The sequence below is a fragment of the Macaca fascicularis genome, chromosome 4 (assembly GCF_037993035.2).
Source record: "Macaca fascicularis isolate 582-1 chromosome 4, T2T-MFA8v1.1".
Taxonomy (NCBI): Eukaryota; Metazoa; Chordata; class Mammalia; order Primates; family Cercopithecidae; genus Macaca; species Macaca fascicularis.
In genome coordinates, this window is record NC_088378.1 from 63715508 (window position 1) to 63729772 (window position 14265).

General features: G+C 40.7%; 1 protein-coding gene across 3 annotated transcripts in view; it reads right to left on the reverse strand.

Moving 5' to 3' along the window:
- NOX3 (NADPH oxidase 3) overlaps positions 1 to 14265 on the reverse strand; it is a 56773-nt gene that overhangs the window by 12629 nt on the left and 29879 nt on the right. For 2 of the 3 annotated variants that reach the window (XM_065543613.1, XM_045391815.2), the window contains exons 7-8: positions 11489 to 11635; positions 7382 to 7506 (exon numbers count right to left, since the gene is read on the reverse strand). In XM_065543613.1, the coding sequence (XP_065399685.1) occupies positions 7382 to 7506; positions 11489 to 11635 (272 nt within the window). Of the gene's footprint in view, positions 1 to 7381; positions 7507 to 11488; positions 11636 to 12655; positions 13772 to 14265 lie in introns of those variants that run through there. The other variant, XM_074037322.1, reaches the window with a different exon arrangement.

Genomic DNA, 14265 nt, shown 5'->3' on the forward strand with positions numbered 1-14265 from the left:
CTTTTTTTTCTTTTATGAGGCAACGGACAAGTGCAACAGAACCCTAATGGGGTTGGTAAAGAAAAAATTCTTCTATAAAATTTAATTACCCACAATCGCTTGGAATTAAAAAGAGATTCTCTGCAAAAGAAGCATAAAAACACAAGGTGCTATTCTTCAGTTTACAGTCTGCATGAGCTTGCACACGCATGGGGGAGCTGGATCGGGGGCAACGTTAACGGCATTGCTCAGTCTGGGCTGCTGACTTTGATGAGAAAAGGACAAATTTTACACAAGCTGCAAAGATGGCTAACATTCACGGCATTATTTTTAGCTCTGATAAACAATAAAGAAAATTCTCCTTTCCCTCTCTATGTCTGCTAAATAACTGTTGTGCTCTTCTCTGTGGGGTTGGTGCATTTTTCAAAAAACAGTTCAGTGATGCCATGCATGAAAGGCATCCAAAATATCACCCACCAGGAGATTTCAGCCCCGCAGATAAATGGGCTTGTGGGTGCGCCCAGGAGTAATCCTACCACCTTGCTGAATTCCCAGGTTCTGCTGCCGTGAGCCCTTCTCTCCTTAAATTGTATGTTTGTTTTTATGTGTTGGCTTTTATGCTTGGTAAATTATAACCCTGTAGGGGCAGACCCTAAACCCTATTTTAAAAAAATCAAATTACTTTATACCCTGAGTGCATTCTGCAAATAAAATCAATAAACAGAAGCTTCCCGTGGATTTATGGAGGCTTAGAAAGAAGATGAAAGCGACAAACTCTGTATCAGACAATGGACACAACTTCTGGTTAATCCTTTCTAGTGAGTGTTTTTCATTAGAAATGCCTCCAAATGATTCATCACATAATTATATTTTGTACAACACCTTCTTTTTTCAGAACCACAGATGATAATTGTGCTGGCCAGCTTTTTTTTTTTTTTTTTTTTTTTTTTTAACCTATCTCCCAGTTAATTTGTAGCAGCCTACGACATTACTTTTCTCTGTGTCCTAATTACTCAGTTGCTCATGAGTTGCTGCAGATGTCCCTAACCAGGCTCACTGTGGTGATTCTCCTCCTGCCCACACTCCACAGGCTCTGTTTTCTTTGGCAGCCAGAACTGTGCTGTTCGGACTCTTGTCCCAGCTCCCTCATTGGTCTCATGGTGCTGCCACTTGCACATACTGGCCATTTTGCTGGGCTCTGAGGTGCATAGATAAAGTTGCTTGTAGCTGTAAGCCCTTGAGAAGCTTATGGTCAAATGGGGAAGAAAAATGAAAGCAGCTGACTTGTAGCATCCGATCCCAGGGAATGGTAGAGCCATTGTGCCAACTTTCCCCCACCCCAATAAAACACTAACATATATATGCCTTCGTGCATAAGTAACCAAATATTTTGCCAAACTAATAATTTGATAGATAGGTAGTACCATCGAAGAAAGTTTGCAGCATAATGATAAATCCATCCTGCACTCACCCATCTCTCCAATTCCCCCTACCACAAATGGAGTAATTTCAGCAATTTTCATTGAGTCTTCAGTTGGCTCTAACCAGAGAGATTGATGCCCTCTCGTGGGAAGGAACTATGGGAATATGCTGACAATTTCCTCATCATAAGTTTATGGTGTCTTTATTTTTCCCATGAAGCTATAATTTATCATGTGTTGTATTTCCATTTAAGTCTTTTTCTTTGAGTATTCTGAACATTTTAGTCATATAATGAATGTTTAGGATATCCTGTTAGATAAAGGGCCCTGTATGCTATAATCAGAATGCTAATTTGTTAAAAATATAATTTTAAAACATTTTGCACATATGCACATACAAATGAGAATTGAAGGGTGCGTACACAAGCAAATGTGGATCCAGATGGACACATTTACTCAATTTAGTATAAAGGTATTTTCACGTTTCTGAAAACAATGGGTGGTCTAAAATACATTCATGCAATATGGATTAGAAGCCCCCAATCATATGGTAAGTTGACACCTTTCTTCATCGTTAGGTTGGGTTAAACTGTTCTAACAAATGGTAGTACTCTTCCATTTTTTGTTTCTTTCTTCAGAGTTAAAAGAAACACTTCTACTGAAGTTACAAAAAAAAAAAAAAATAAATGACCAAACCTTTAAAGTTTTTATGGTAATTAATTACATCAAATTTACACCTAAAAGGCCTGGTGAAGTTATTAGCAGATAAGTTGAAAGTAGAAAACTATAAATATTATCTGAAGTGTAAGATTGAAGATTTAAGGCCTATGGAAAATCATTTTATTCAATTAATTTAAAACAACTGATCCACAAATTCAGAAATCTGAGTATCTGTACAATGTGTGTTTATCAAAAAAGCAACTAGATGTGACAAGGGTATTTTTATTTTCATTCTGTCTACCTTCTTGGAAATATTTTCCCGATTTTCTGAACATTTACCTAAAGCTTGGGAACATATTGACAATGTTTACAAAAAATGCAATACAGTTTCCACTTTTGAAAAAGATAACTTTCTCTAGATTAGTAAGACATAGATGTCAATGTATATAATTAGCCTACTATATTTCAATTGGGAGAATAATTTTTAATGTTTTTGTTTTATAGTACTTTTCTGTGCTTTGTCTAACTGAAATAAGATACAATTTTCATGTATGTGAATTTGAATATATTAATAAAAGGCTTATAATGCATCCACTTAATATGTGTTGATTGTCTTTCAAAACTATACTTGTGTTTTTGTAATATAGCTAATATAATTACCAAAATTAATTACAAATAAAAACAATAGAACACACTTTTCTATTTTCTACTGTCAGTCTTTGATCTATTTTTAATTTTTCTTCTCTCTTCCTTATTTGTATTCATTTTGATGCCCATCAATTTGTTTCTCTATTACTGTTATTTTTGCAATTTTCTGGTTCCTTTATAGCTTGTACTACTCTCTTTGATCTGCTTCCCTTCAAGCTTTATTTTTGGTGCTGTTTTTCATGTTCTATAAAAAATCTTTTTGCCCCTCTTCACTTTATTCTTTTGATTTAACTCCTTCTTAGAACAAGAACAAACTCCAGCTTTGAGTGAACAGGTAAATATTTTTGAAAGAGTAAGTCCGGAGAATCCTCGGCTTCGCGTTGATGAATAGAAATGGTTGAGAGCCTACTTCAAAGGCCCTCAAGAACAAAGAACCCTTTCTGAGGCCACTAACAAATCCACCGATTTCTTCTGACCCATCTTTGCCAAAAGATATGAGCTAACGACAGGACAGAACTGTCTTGTAAGAGTAGCCAAGCAGGCTTGGGAACAAACATATCCTTGACATTATAAGGGGAAAACATACTGTTTATCTCTTTAATAACCATCCTGAGGAAAATTAATGTTACTTTGTCCTTTGTGCAGAACAGTAATTGGATTGTGTGTTTCATTTATATCTGGACAAAGGCCAGGATATTGAAATACTTCTCAATATTAGATTTTCTTGTTTAAAAATTAGATTTTATTGGCATTCTCTTTCCGAGATTTCTTCATTAAAAGCTTCATTAAACATAAATCTCCTTTTACACAGCAGAAAACAAAATTATTTTAAGGAGGTCATTTTAAAAGTCTTTTGAAAGGGTGGTGCTAAGCTTTTGACTAAAGGCTTGTCTTTTCCCAGGGATCTGGCATTCCAGGGATAAAATGATTGACTTTGCCTTCATGTGTCTAATATTAATGACATGGATGTTTGAAGCTATATAACAAGTTACTATGTTCTAGAGTCTAAGGCTATTACAAATATGATATCAAAAATTGGGGACTAGGAAGTATGCTGTAGAGGTTTGATTCAGTGATTCTAAACCTTGGGGGCCTCGTCTACTCTGGAAGAGAAGTCATCCATCAAGGAGAGAGAGTTTGCATAGCTACTGGGCTGCAAGATACAGCTGAGCATTAAGTACGTTTCTGCACTTAACTTTGATTATGGTTTCTAGAAAGGTACTAGCAATGGGGAAAGTGATGGTAATATAGTTTTTCTACCTTAAAACTGATTACTCTTTACTCCCTGCAAAAAATTGGACAGGCCCACCTCTCAGCACTGAGTCACATAATTTTCTGGGCAGAGTTTGTGTAAGCCCAGTTTTATCCTTTGTCTCTTGATGCTCCGTGTTCCTGGCTCATGCCTTTTGGAGGGAAGAGAGATAATTAAATAGTTTGGTTTTTAAAGGCCTTCCCCACTGGACTGCAAGCTTTGTGTGTAAAAATAAATAAATACATAAATAAACAAATGCCATGTGAGATGTCAAAAAGGGACAATCCTAATAAAGACTGAGACTATCTAGAAGAACTGAAAACCAAGATATAGATGTCCATGTCAAAGCCTGTGAAGTGAGAACATTTATTCCATGATGACTGAAAACTGAATGTAAAACATTTATCAATGAATATATATGGTTTTTTTTTCCCTAACGGAGAAAATAGCAACAAAAAAACCCCCGAGTTTTCTCATATCAGCTTGTAATATTTTGTTAGTTTCTACCTATAATCTTTTCAAGGAAATGGCAGATGAAATGAGCTCGTCTCTGCTCTGGGTGGGTGTGAGGTGGGGGTGGTGATTTAGACTCAGAAGCCCTGGGGGCCCGGGAGCCAGGGCTGGGTGTGGAGCAGGAGCTCAGAGGAACCGGATTCTGTGGCTGCAGAAGCCGGGATGGGTTGGAAGCACGCATTTGGAGAGAAGGTAGAACCAGAACTGGATTCTAGGCCATATGTCCCGTGGGGTCAGGGCAAGAAGCAAAATGGAGCAAGGAGGTATGAGGAAGTGACACCTGGAAAAGTCTCCAAGGCCACTGCCACAGCTTATGGAGCATCAGAATGAGCCCCATGGGGCAAGAGCAAGATTGCAAGGTTGCGCAGCTGGTCCACTCACTCCCTCCCCAACTGTATGCTTGAAGTCATGCTTTTCTTGGGGTCTCCTGCTGGAAAGCCTGTACTCTTGGCCTCAATGCGAGTCAGGAGTAATCCCCACAAGCACGCCTTCAAACCTTCTCTTCCCTGGGTGTAAACACTCCTGCTTCTCTGCAGGTTGCTGGGTGCAGGGTGCAGAGAGGTCTGGCAGGGGCCTCACAGAGCACAGGGCAGTTGAGGTCTGAGTGACTTCACAGGGAAGAAGGTGACTGGAATCAGATGGTTATGAATCTTGGATGGCTACCTGATCACTCCTTCCACATCTCCCTCCTCGTTAACATCCTTCAAATAGCTGGTCCAGGGAGTCTAACGAATTCCATGACAACCGATAAAAAAGAAAATGGCATCTTTCTGGCAAAGAGAGAGTGTGAAAAAAATGTAAAAAAGGAGCAGCCAAAATCACCAAAAGATAAATAATATTCACCAGAGAAGTACTCTGTGAAGCAGAACAAATACGAAGGAAGTACAAAGAGTTTAATGAAGCACGCTGTGTCTGCAGGAAGCCCACAAGGCAGAAATGCAAGGACTGAGGCTTTGAAGGATGCAAGACAATGGAAAAATCGCTGGGGATACGGAAGCAGTCAGAGGAACCCTAGTGGGCTTTAATGTATTCTTACTGGTGCAATACAGAGAAAGCGGATGGAAAGAAGGTCAGGGTATAGAAGACCCAAGGGGCATGATTATTAAGGCAGATATGAGTGTCACTATTAAACTCTGTGACCTGTCAATAGTCTATTTCCTGACCCTCCAACAGTGCAGTCCTTGGAACTCTTGTCCATCTGTATCTGCCCGTCTGGTCATCTTATCCAGTTTCATGGCTCCAAACAGTCCATGTGCTCACACCTCTGGCTGAACTTCTCCCCTGAACGTTTGTTTCTTATATTCATCTGGCCACTCCATAACTCCACATGGATGTATGACAGGCATCATAAGCTAAACATGTCAAAAACTGAACTCCTGATACTTCATGTCTGCCAACCAGCTGCTCCTCTTAATGTCATCGCCAAATGGTAAGTGGGGACTCCATTCTATTGAATAGCTTGAGTCATACCTCACATCCCATCCACAGTCAGTTCAGCTCAACCTGCAAAAAACTCCAGAATCTGACAATTTCTCATGACCTCCTCTGCAGCTCCCTAATCCAAACCACCACACTGCTGATCCTCTCTGGCCTCTCCACCTCTGTCCGAGGCCCCTCACGTTCCCTTCTCTTGCAGCATGATCCCACGCCACTCTACTGCTCAAACCTGTAAGTGCCTTCCCCTCTGTGAATAAAATCCAAAGTCTTACGATGACTCGCAGCTGTCTTTGTGACTTCTCCTACAGTCTGACTCTTGCTGCTCTCCCTCTCACCTCCTCTGTTCCAGGATCATGCCAGGAACGATGTCTCCTGCCTCAGGGTCTTGGCACATGCTCCAGTTGCCCACATGGCACACTCCTTCACTGCCTTCAGATCTTTCCTCAAACATGGAAACTGTTCTTTAATGAAGACAATATTAGGACATGCTGACTTTTAAGAGCCATGGACAATGAAGGTTCAAAGCAAAGACTGACTTAGGAGACATCACAACAATGATAACCGTTTGCATTAGTGCTCTATACTACAAGTATATTTACATTATGAAAACAAAACTGTGAATGGATGTTATCATCCATATTTTTCAATGGGGTGCAAAAGCTCAAATAAGCTGTCTCGTCCAAGGTCACACAGCCAGTAACTTCTAGAACCAGGAAGTGCAGGCTTCACTTCAGTTTTGTGGCCCCAGAACAAGTACTCTTGCTTCTCTATATTGAAATTCATTATATAATGATAATAATAAGAGTAATAATGGAAATGATAATAAAAATAATAATAGCAGTGATAGCAGCTAGTGCTTCTTGTGTACTCCATACAAAGCACTGTTTTAAGCCTCTTACATGCATTCATTAATTTTATCCTTGCAGACTCTTAGGAGGAAAGCACTATTATTATCTGCAGTTTGCAGAGGCGGAGACGGAGACAGTACCAGGGTAGGTAACCTGTCCAAGGTCAACCAGTGGTAAAGGCAGAGCCAGGATTTACAGCTAGATGCTGGGTCCTTAACCACCACCCGAAATCCCTGCTTTGTCTTCGAACATTTTCTCTCTGCTTTTGCTAGATGTGCTAGATAGTGTACAGTTGGACAGGAGTGAATTCTCCAGTTGGCTAATTAGAGATCAACTGCATCCACCAAAGATGTCTTGAAAGCATATGCAGTTGAAGAAATACCATCTTTAAATTGAGGTTAAATGTGAAAAATTGCAACATAATCAATAACTGTCAGAGGTTGTAAGAGCCAGTTCAGCAGAGGCTTGTGGCCCCTGAAATATACCATTGACCACCTTTTCTAAGGTAGATGTTTTGTCTCTAATGGAGATGCACAGTCCTGCAGATTAACTTTTCACTCCAGCAACCTTTGCATTTCTCCAGAGAAGAGCCCAGCAGGGAGAGGAGCAAGATCTTGCCTCACCTGGGGTGACTGTAGGCGATCTGCTTGAACTCGTTGTTCCAGTTGGGTCTCCCATAGGAGGTCTTCTGTTTTAAGCCTGTGATCACATCAGTATTTTCATCCCAATGTAAAGCTATGTGAACAGCCTAAAGTAAATTTGTGGCATTAGATGACATTTAGAAAAAATATATAAGCCTTCTATTGATAAAGAATAAACTAATCATGTTCATTTGTAGATTTAATTAAAATATGTGTACAGGGCTGGCAATGCTTATCACTATTTGCAGATGTCACCAATGCTGTACTTTAGGGCAAGCATCATATCTCGTTTATGTCTGAATCAGGCCTCGTCGGAACCAAGTGCCTCTTTATACATAGTAGGTGTGCAATAACGTTAACCTAGAAAGAATATTTTCCTTTGAAAGGATGAAAGCAATATAGTAATTGTGGTTAAGAAAAAGCAAGCACTAAATGACTTCCTTCTTTTCCTGCCAAACTTTTCAACAATTCATCTCTACCTGCTATCCCCTTTCACTTAACATTGGCTCCTGGGGAGTTGAGAAGGGCATTGCCAGATTACAGTGCTATGAAATGTCTGGGAAGAAACTGTATCTTACAATCAGACCTGCCTAGTGTGTTGAAACGGTGTGATGTATACGGTCCGGTTTCAAGTGCCGGGAGGCCGTGGAGCCCGGCAGGCAGAACATGGTGGCCAGAGCCTAGCAGGCGGCTTGGCTGGAGCTCTGTGCCTAATCATTCGCCTTGGAATTAAGTGACTCCATCCAGGCATCATGTAGCTGGTGGTCAATAAGTGAGAGTCCACAGCGTAATCCCTTGTGATCATTTTTTTGTTTATTTGTTTTTGTTTGTTTGTATGTTTTTGGTTTATTCTGAGACACTCTTGCTTTGTAGCCCAGTCTGCAGTGCAGTGGCACAATCTCGGCTCACTGCAACCTCTGCCTCCTGAGTTCAAGCAATCCTCCTGCCTCAGCCTCCCAAGTAGCTGGGACTACAGGTGCATGCCACCACACCTGGCTAATTTTTTTTTTTTTTGTATTTTTAGTGGAGATGGGGTTTCACTGTGTTAGCCAGGATGGTCTCAACCTCCTGACCTCATGATCCACCTGCCTTGGCGTCCCAAAGTGCTGGGTTTACAGGCGTGAGCCACCATGCCTGGTCATGATCATGTTTTAAGTTGCTGTCATTTATTTTAGCCCCTTCTGCGTTCTGGTAGCTACCTTGCTTCTCACCTCCTGGGATCTGTGTCACCAGTGCTCATCCCTTAGACCTCTATGTGGTGCTCTATTCGTCCTCACCCTCTTGACTCATCCTGACCCTGACCAGTTTGGGTAACAACCCTGCTGGGTGCAACTCATGCCCCAGGTCCCCACTGCAAGCCTGACTTTCCTGGCTGACTTTCTCTCCAGTTTAAAAAAATAGTTGAATCTAGGGAGGTTCAGCTGAAAATAACGGAAGTGTCCCAACAGGCCAGGAGACAATGGCAGGTTGATCTCAGAAATCCAAGCCAATTATATATAAAAGAAACCTGAACTCATATGTTCATCACAGCAGTATTCACAATAGCAAAATCATGGAACTAACCTAAGTGTCCATCAACAGTTGACTGGACAAAGAAAATGTGTTATATACGTACTATGGAATACTATGCAGCCATAAAAAGAATGAAATCATGTTCTTTGCAGCAACATGGATGGAGCTGGAGGCCATTATTCTAAGTGAACTAACTCAGAAACAAAAACCCAAATACTCTGTGTTCTCAGTTATTAGTAGCAGCTAATCAATGGGCACACATGGACATAAAGATGGGAATAACAGGCACGGGAGGCTCCAAAAAGGGGGGATGGTGAGAAGGGAGTGAGTTTTGACAAGGAATCTACTGGGTACTATGTCCACTATTTGGGTAATGGGTACACTAAAAGCCCAAACCCCACCAGAATGTGTTATACCCATCTCACAAATGGGCACACACACCCTCTGAATCTAAAATATAAAGATAAAAAGAAATCCAGGTTGTAGAAAGTTGTGAGCAGGCAAGTCTGACCCCAGATGGCAGGGCTACTGCTGGAAAAGAGTTGGGGTATAGGACTCTGTGCAAAAAGAAGGTGAGGAACAGTGGCAGAGGGTGTTAAGTGATATGTCAGGTGCGGGAAGAGAACAAGCAAAGCCATGGGTGTGTGACCGTGTGCAGTGTGATGGGTGAACATGCATCCTTTGGTGGCTCTGGTGCCAGAGGAAACTGATGGGGGTGGGACACAACTAGTGAGTCGGAGTCAGGCTGGGAAGGGCCTTAAAGTCCTTGCTGAGAAGTTTGGGCACCATTTCACACACAAAAAGGGCCTTCCCTACTTACACTTGTGGTACCGCCAATCACTGATGTTCAAACATTTGGAATGATATTTGTCCCATATTTCTCAGCCCAATGTTCAATTAATCTCCAAACTCTGTTGATTTGCCCTTCATAATACCTCTTCCATCTGTCCCTTCTGTTCTTGTCATTTTGCCACTTTGAGGTTGTTGAATTCAGTTTAACAATTGGGTATTTCTAAAACAGCCTCTTGATTCTTTCCCGACAGAATGCACCAATTATTTTTCCTTTAAATGTTGAAATTAGTGATTTTTCTGCCTGAAATTTGGGAGTCGAAATAATTTTCAACATGTCATGGCAAAAATGTAAGACATCTATTTTAATTTACTCGTGTTTAGAAAAAAATGTATATTTTATAGCGTATTCTTGGAAGTAGTAGAGATGGGAGGGGGCAGGATTGTGTTGTCGCCAAATCAACTTCAGTTCTCGGTTATGAGAACCTCAGTCCCATAGCTCCCAGTTGGCAGGGAATACCTAGGTGCACACTGGGATCAATGCACCTTAGAAGTAGAAGAGCAGGCACAGTACTTGAAAGCAGAAGACAGAAGCTGTCTGTACTTCACCAAACCGTTCATCAGTCAAAAATCCCACTTGAATAAGGAAAGTGTTTGTTTGGAAAACATAATTAACACTATATAATTCATTAAGATGTTTCAAGCCTGGTTCCCAAGAAACCTACATTTCAAATTATCCCAAAGGATTAAATATTTAAGAAGGACTGCAAATAAGACCATAAAAATTCATTAAGCTACTGAATTTCTAGCAGAGTCTTATTCATTTGCAGATGTACAGAGTCAAATTACAGTGATGTTCCTTAGGGCCAGTGTGTGTGTGTGTGTGTGTGTGTGTGTGTGTGTGTGTGTGTATGTGTGATGTACATACACAGAGCATTCACTTGTAAATGCAGTGATTAATGCCAATCTCCCAGGCTCAAATATACTTTCCTTAAAAGTATATATCAATAATAGCTGCTGATTAGAATGTATATTGTGTAACCTAGTAATCACTTCATTGTTAATTCCCATATTTGAGGAGTTAAAATGAATTACAATGTAATAGTTATCATTCAAGAGTATCAACATTGAAATACCACCATAGTCAATATTTTGGTATACATTATTTTCGGTAAATTCAATCTTAATGTTTCATTAATACAATGTACTGCAGAACACCTGCCAAAACAAAAGATCATCTTGATCTTAGGTAAATAAACATACATGCACACAATTTCTAAGAACACCTTAAGAGAACAAACTCTGGACAAATTGCATATTCATAATAATTATTTTCTATAGATGCTCACATACTTGACAATACAAAATGTTGAATGTAAATACCTAGGAATCTTTTCTGCTTAACTCTGAACAGCTCAAGGCACAGAATTAGAACCAGTCAGGAACTCAACAACATGATACAGCCAATCAGTACTATTCATTTGATGTCACTTTTAAAGGGACAAATGCAAATTTATTTGGGATTTCCAACCTCTGGATTGTCTTCCATTGTCTGACCCTTTCTATTCCTCAGCAAGTTAACTGTGGCTTCTTTTTTTGGTTCTTTGATTGTTACAACTTGAATCACTCTTGTTAATCTGATTTTATTTCACTCTCCTTTCCTTTTTAAGAACACAAAAATAATTCTGTCATGCTATCAGAGTGCTACATAGCTCATTATTGAAGTTGTTTCTCGTTGCTATTAGATGAGTTAAGCAATATTGCTTATTCTCAGAGTCTTATCAGTACCTGATTTTCATCCCAGCCAGTAAGAAATATATGATAACTCAGAAAGTGAGTTTTCCCCTGCTCACTCATCCGTGTTTCCAGTGAGAGTAAGAGATCGGCAAACCACTCAAAAGCTCTTGCATCCCGGCAAATCCAGTAGAAATACACCTGTCAAGAGAGAAGGCAAGTGAACGGATCTATCCCTCTTTTCATATGTGCTGATAATCACAGACTACTTTATCTCCCTCAAATTATTTGAGCCCAAATGGGCACTTCTGCAAAATAACATGCTTTTTTTTTTTTTTTTTTTTTTTGTCAGTGAACAAACAGTCACACTGTGATTTCTTTAGAAAAAATTCACATTGTGTTTGAAAAAGCCCAGAGTGAATTCAGAGAGTCAGGAGCCTGTGGGCCGTGCCAGTTTCTCTGGATGAGGATCAACTCACCACATTTCTGGCTGTGCTGCTTCTGAACAAGATTAATAATCATAACTAGCTGTGCCTTTCACTGCTCCCAAAGGGGGATAAACCGTTAGACCAACCCCTTCATCTTTACTTATGACCTAAGCTCCGGATTTGAACTTTGTTCTCCAGAGACCCCAAAGGCTTGGGCACTAATCCACTTCACTAGCTATGGCCTCTGGAGAGTGGAGATTATGGTAATTTCAGAATCAAGTCACACAGTCCAGAAATTTCCTCTCAGTGAAACATATCAGTGTCCAAGAAAGCTGGTGGGTGGTGGCTGTGCCTGTGTGTCAACTGCTATAATGAAATTATGTCTAGGAAGAATTATTTTTTTAACTCTCGGTGTTAAGCAAATGGCATGTGACAAGAAGTAGTTCGGGTTTGCTAAAATAAAAGCTTAGTTTTTGTGCTTCGAGTTTCAAATAATTGCATCTAGAAGAAACCACAGGAGAGAAATCTATTAATTCTCCCAATTTTTCTCACACTCCCACCCCTTGCTGCCCACACCTCTCTCTCTTGTGCCTTCTCCCCAAAGAGGTATCTCTACGGCTTAACAATATCCATGAGGGCTGGTCTTGTTTCCACCTGCTGCCTGGTAAATCCCCACCAGGAAATGCCTCATGTGGTGATCAATGTTCTCTTCTCTCCCTCTCTGCCAGCCAGCTTGTAAGCTCACAATCATATAATCAGAGATATAAATGAGATTTAATTAATAGATCAAATTCATGAGACAAAAATGAAAGAGTTTATTTCAAAGCTAAACATCTTGTCTATTCTCTTCATGTTTAGGCAGGACTTTATAATATTAATTACTTGTAAGAGTAAAGGATACTGAGAATAAGGCCTCTTCTTTCAAGAATTAGGCCTACATATTTGTTGGACAGCTCCTGTTCACAAGGGGACTTAAGATATTAATTTTGGGACAAATAATCCCTCAGTCTCTAAGCGCAAAGACCTTCTTTTCTCAGGAAGAGACAGGGCTGCCTTTCTTTTCCTGACACTTATTTCTTCCTGGGGATGATCTGTGCACAGCCTCTCCAGGCAGAGCGAGGCAGGGATTCCCTTTGGTGACGCCCTGTGAATCCCCATGAGCAAGGGGCTCAGGTTCATCCATTCGTTCACTGATTCAACAAATATGTATTGAATGCTTCCTTACCTGTCCAGACTTTTCTGTGCTCTGGAACTATACAAGTGAACAAAACAGGGCCAAAAAAAAAAAAAAATGATGTCCTCTTAGAGTTTGCATCTTAGTGGGAGAAGGAAGATGATAGGTAAGTAGAATATAGGCTATGTCAGATGGTGAGAAGTGCATGCAGAAACCCCAGGTGGACTAGGAAGTGTTGCAATATTAAGTCAAATGGTCAAATGGGGGCTCATTGAGCCCTTTCTTGTTTTTGGCCTCTTGTGTTCACTTTTATAGTTCCAAGGCATAGAACAGTTTGGAGACATAAGAGGCATTCAGTACATATTTGTTGAATCAGTAATGGATGGACACGAACCTTCAGTTCGTGGAGATTCATGTCCCCTCTTCATGAGAAGGGGACATTGGAGCAAAGACCTGGAAGAGGCGAGGGAGTCAAATGCTCAGGGGAAGAGCTCTGCAGACGGTGGGAAGTTGTCCTGAGTGAGACCTTTCCAGGAAAAGCCTGGAGGCCCGTGTGGCCGGAAGCCAGAGAGGGCAGGGAGAGCAAGGAGACGGGCGAGGGGTGGGCTGGGAGAGCCATAGCGTTGTAGGGCTTTGGGTCCATCGTTGACTTTCACTCTGAGGCAGGAAAGCACAGGGAGTTGGCGAGCAGGGGAGTTCCATTGTTTACCGCAGGTGGCAGGATCTCTCTGGCTGCTGTATTGAGAACAGAACCAGGGGATGGAGGGTGAGGGAGGAGGAAAGGAGGCCAGTTAGGGGCAGATTTTATATTCGAGGTTGGTGATGAATACTGCTATCTGCTTTCTTTTCACTTTGTGTAGTGCCTAATCCAAATTACTCTTTGAAAACCTTAGCTCTCACTTTGCCTTGCTTTGCTCTGGGTGGAAATGAAAAATCTACTGGCCGAATTAACAAGGTGCTCACCTACGCAAGACCCCCTCCTCTCTGGCCTTGGTAGTCTGTTTCATCTCAGAGTATGGCACTGGGCATAGAGCAAATATCATTGATTTATTTTCTCTCTTTCTCACTTTTTAAGGAGCATGCTTAAAACAGATTCATAGATGGATGATAAACCAGAACATTTGCTTTATAAAAAAAATCCTCCAATTTCAAATCTAGTCCCAGTCATGCTTTCTTGAAAACTATCCCCATCTTAGCTTCCTCCGTACATGAAACTTTATCCTTTCAAA